Source organism: Notolabrus celidotus, chromosome 5 (genome assembly GCF_009762535.1).
Source record: "Notolabrus celidotus isolate fNotCel1 chromosome 5, fNotCel1.pri, whole genome shotgun sequence".
In the NCBI taxonomy this organism is placed as follows: domain Eukaryota; kingdom Metazoa; phylum Chordata; class Actinopteri; order Labriformes; family Labridae; genus Notolabrus; species Notolabrus celidotus.
The window spans coordinates 29,961,164-29,965,340 of NC_048276.1; the positions used below are offsets into that span (position 1 = coordinate 29,961,164).

A 4,177-nucleotide genomic window follows, 5' to 3' on the forward strand; every position below is an offset into this window, starting at 1 on the left:
CAGAGGAGGAAAGGATCATGTGATGTTTTTAACACGCAGCATTGTTTCAGTACATTGACGACTCTTTTTGTTTAGTTTTGTGGTGCGATAGACGTCCGCGTTGGGCTGTTGCTGCCTCTTACTGATTATTTTTGTTATTTGCACATGTGCTCCTCTATTGTCTCTATCTTAAATTGTAAATGTGAGTTACACACACTGTTAAACCCCCACCGTGAACTGAACTTGGAGAGGTTTTACCACCAGACCCTGAAATTAAAAATTTGTAAACACTAAGGAAGATATTCACACTTCTACTTCAAAATAAAACATAAAATTAGGTTCACATTGTTGTTTTTCTGTGTAACTGAGTGAAGTTCATGGACTGTACTGGAGCCTTGAGTCTCAAAAAGGTCTCAGTTACACAAAACATTTGGCTTGGTTCTGCTGTTGCTTTTTCTTGCCCGGTTTGTTTTGGTGTTTTTCCACCTCTGCATCCATCTGCACTGGTCTGCACCCTCTCTGCTTTGACAACATTTGGGCAGCCAATCAGCACAGCGTCTCATTATCGTAGCATCCCCACCCACTCAAATCAATGCATGGATAACAAGATTACAAGCTGAGAGGCTTCAGATCCTCATCAGAGGCTGGATTTGTGATGTTTTTGCAAATCAATTCAATACCTTGCTTAAAAATACAACTAGGACATTATGTAAACAGTGAAAATATCATTATATTGGACCTTTAACTGAGACATACGTTAACAGCTGTCTTATAAAGATGATCCCTCTGCTGGTTAAACATGTGTCTACAGATACATCTATTGTAATTTAATATCTAGACAAAAGAGTTGGCAGGGACACCTTTCCCTTCCTACTGTAGCATTTCTCCAGCAAAAATTTAACTTCGTCTTTGGCAGTTAGAGCAGCACATTCTCTAATGCACTGCACTGATTATAATGCAGCATTGCTATGAGATCACTGATGTGCCGTAATCGCAGTAAGAAAACTACAAATTCACAAAGTTACATTGTTGTAAACAGTGTTCTTCATAAAAACTACTGGCAGATTGTGACGGATGGCCAGGATGTCCATGATTTCCAAAAAGACTGTCGACTTTTGATTTGTCAGACCACAGGACATTTTCCACTTCCCCTCAGTTCATCTTAAATTGGCTCAGGTCCAGATAAGTCTTCAGTGTTTCTGGATCAAGTTTATATATGGTTTCCTCTTTACACAAATCAGTTTTAAATTGCATTTGTGGATACAGTGATGAAATGTGTTCACAGACAATGATTTTACGAGGTGATTTTGAGCCCATGCAGTGATTTCCATTAACCATCAGCTGTTAGCATCCCGTAGCATGTCGTTGCTAAACAATGCTAGGCCCGATTTTCCCTGCAAGCTGAGGAGAAGGAGGCATGGATGACATACTGAGGTGCAAGCTAAAAAAGACGACATTGACCTGCCCTTCCACCCACCATTATGGGGAATGTAAGATCTATCTACGATGAAGATACGGTGGACGAGCTAACCCAGCACCAGAGGGAATACTGGCAGAATAGCATCATGTTAACAGAGCTAACACTGGACATGAACGCCGCATTGGAAGGATTTCATCTGCTGTGAGCGAACAGGATACAGGAGAGCAAGACTGAACTAACTGGTGAAGAAGGCCAGCTCAGTCCTGGACCCTGTGGAGGTGGTGGCTGACAGGAGAATTATGGCCAAGCTGTCGTCTCTGATGGACATTTTTTTCTCTATATATTCTTATACTGTACACCTTCTTGTTTGCTGCTGTAACTCCATGAATTTCCCCGTAGTGGGACGAATAAAGGAGTATCTTATCTTATCTTATCTTATCTTATCTTATCTTATCTTACAGAGCCCAATTGTTTTAATGCAGTGACTACAACTACAGTGTTGTGTCTGTTTTTAATGCAGTGACTTCTAGTGCAGTCATGTCTGTTTTTAATGCAGTAACTACAACTACAGTGTCATGTCTGTTTTTAATGCAGTAACTACAACTACAGTGTTGTGTCTGTTTTTAATGCAGTGACTTCTAGTGCAGTCATGTCTGTTTTTAATGCAGTAACTACAACTACAGTGTCATGTCTGTTTTTAATGTAGTGACTTCCACTGCAGTCATGTCTGTTTTTAATGCAGTGATCTCACTACAGAGTCATGTCTGTTTTAATGCAGTGATTTCCACTATAGAGTCATGTCTGTTTTTAATGCAGCGCTGCCTGATGGTCTGAAGATCAGGATTTGGTCCTTGTCCCTCTTGTATAGAGATATCACTTAGAACCATCCTTAACTCTTCTGAGCTTTGATTTCAGAAGATTCAAACCAATCACTTTGAGGAAAAATGAATGCTGTGATTGGGGGTAAATGGTAAAGACTTTTCAAATCCCATGACAAAATTTGTTTTTTTCTTTCAGCTGCTTGAAGTTGTGTCGACCTTGTTGACTTCTTGATGTTGCATCACACTTCCTCTGAGCTAAAGTTGACTGATTCCCAGAAGTTACAATCATGTCTGTCAACACCCTTAAACAGAGGAGGTCTTGTCTTGAGCTGGCGATTAGCAGTGAGCAGAGAGACATACGAGCAGGCTGACGGAGGACGTTCAATGTGGGTATGGCAGATCTACAAGGCACTGTTGGATTTTTCAGTTTTCTCACCATGCTTGATGCCAGAAAAGCTATACGATAAATATGCTTTACATGAACAATGTGCTGTGCTTTATAATTCTCTAGATTTCAGGGACAGCTGTCATTATCAATTCATTATGGCATTAATATGCTTGGATTTCCCAGTGATACCTGTACCTAATGTCAGTGTTTGTTCTTTCAGTTTGAATGTTTCTGTATTGTGCAGATTCTTACTCAATCTCTTGTTCAAAGGTTTAATGAAGTCATGATAACATCTGAGGCTTTACAGTTGTTGTGTTGTGTTCCAGGTTGATGGAAAACTACACCTACAACAGCCTCACACTTCAGCTGGAGGGGTTGAGTGTCCCGAAGGAGTCTGTCTACCCTGTCTTTCTCTTCTTCTTTTTCTCCTACCTCTTTATCTTGATTGTAAATTTAGGCATTGCTTTCCTTGTTTTCATTGATACAAACCTCCACCAGCCTATGTACCTTCTTTTCTGCAACCTGCCCTTCAATGACATCCTTGGAAACTCTATCATGTTGCCCAGGGTGATGATGAACATGCTGCGGCCTCCCTCTGAGCACAGCATCAGCTACTATGAATGTATTGTGCAAGCTTTCACAACACACATGTTTGGCACCACGAGTCACACCGTGCTCATGATCATGGCCTTTGACAGATATGTGGCCATCTGTAAGCCCATGCATTACGCCTCTATAATGACTAACAGGATGGTGATTAAGCTGACGGTGTTTGCTTGGGGGTCTGCCTTTGTTTTAGTGGCTATTTTGCTGGGTCTGACCATACGGCTGAACCGATGCAGGACTATGATCATGAATCCTTACTGTGATAACGCCTCCTTGTTCAAGCTTTCCTGTGACAGTGTTGTCATTAATAACGCGTACGGCCTCACGTTCACCGTCGTCCTGCTCACCTCCTCTATAGGCAGCATCGTTCTCACCTACACAAAGATCACAGTCGTCTGTCTGACGAGTAAGAGCAAGTCCCTGAACAGTAAAGCCCTGAAGACCTGCAGCACTCACCTGTTTGTGTACTTGATCATAGTGTTCAATGGGATATCTATCATCACTCTGCATCGCTTCCCTCAGTACTCTTTCTACAGAAAACTCTGCACCATCCTGTTTCACATCATCCCAGGCAGCCTCAACCCCATCATCTACGGCCTACAGTCCAAAGAGATAAGGAAGTTCCTCCTAAAGTGGATCATGTCCAAGAAGGTTTTACAGTCATAATACAGTTTTTGCTATATATTTGTGTTAATCGATTCATAAAAATGACATTAAATGCTTACTAGATACCCTACTCCAACGTTGTGTGTTTACTTTTTGTAAGAAATGTGAAAACATGAAAAAAAAAAAAACGCTATCCAACATTTTGTGTATTATAGTGAGGCCAAATGAGCTGATACTTGAAAGCAACATTTTGTTATCATACATCAAAGCACAATTTGAATCAGGACTTTTTACAGAGAGGGGGAACATTATTAATCTGTTTATAGATTTCATTTAGTGTCTGCACGTACAACTGCA

The 4,177-nt window shown here is 40.9% G+C and overlaps 1 protein-coding gene across 1 annotated transcript; it reads left to right on the forward strand.

Moving 5' to 3' along the window:
- The first annotated feature begins 2,521 nt into the window (after positions 1 to 2,521).
- Positions 2,522 to 3,901, forward strand: LOC117812416 (olfactory receptor 146-like). The gene is made up of 2 exons (XM_034683160.1): positions 2,522 to 2,606; positions 2,935 to 3,901. Coding segments are annotated over exons 1-2 (948 nt in total). The 5' UTR covers positions 2,522 to 2,604; the 3' UTR covers positions 3,881 to 3,901.
- The last annotated feature ends 276 nt before the right edge of the window (positions 3,902 to 4,177 follow it).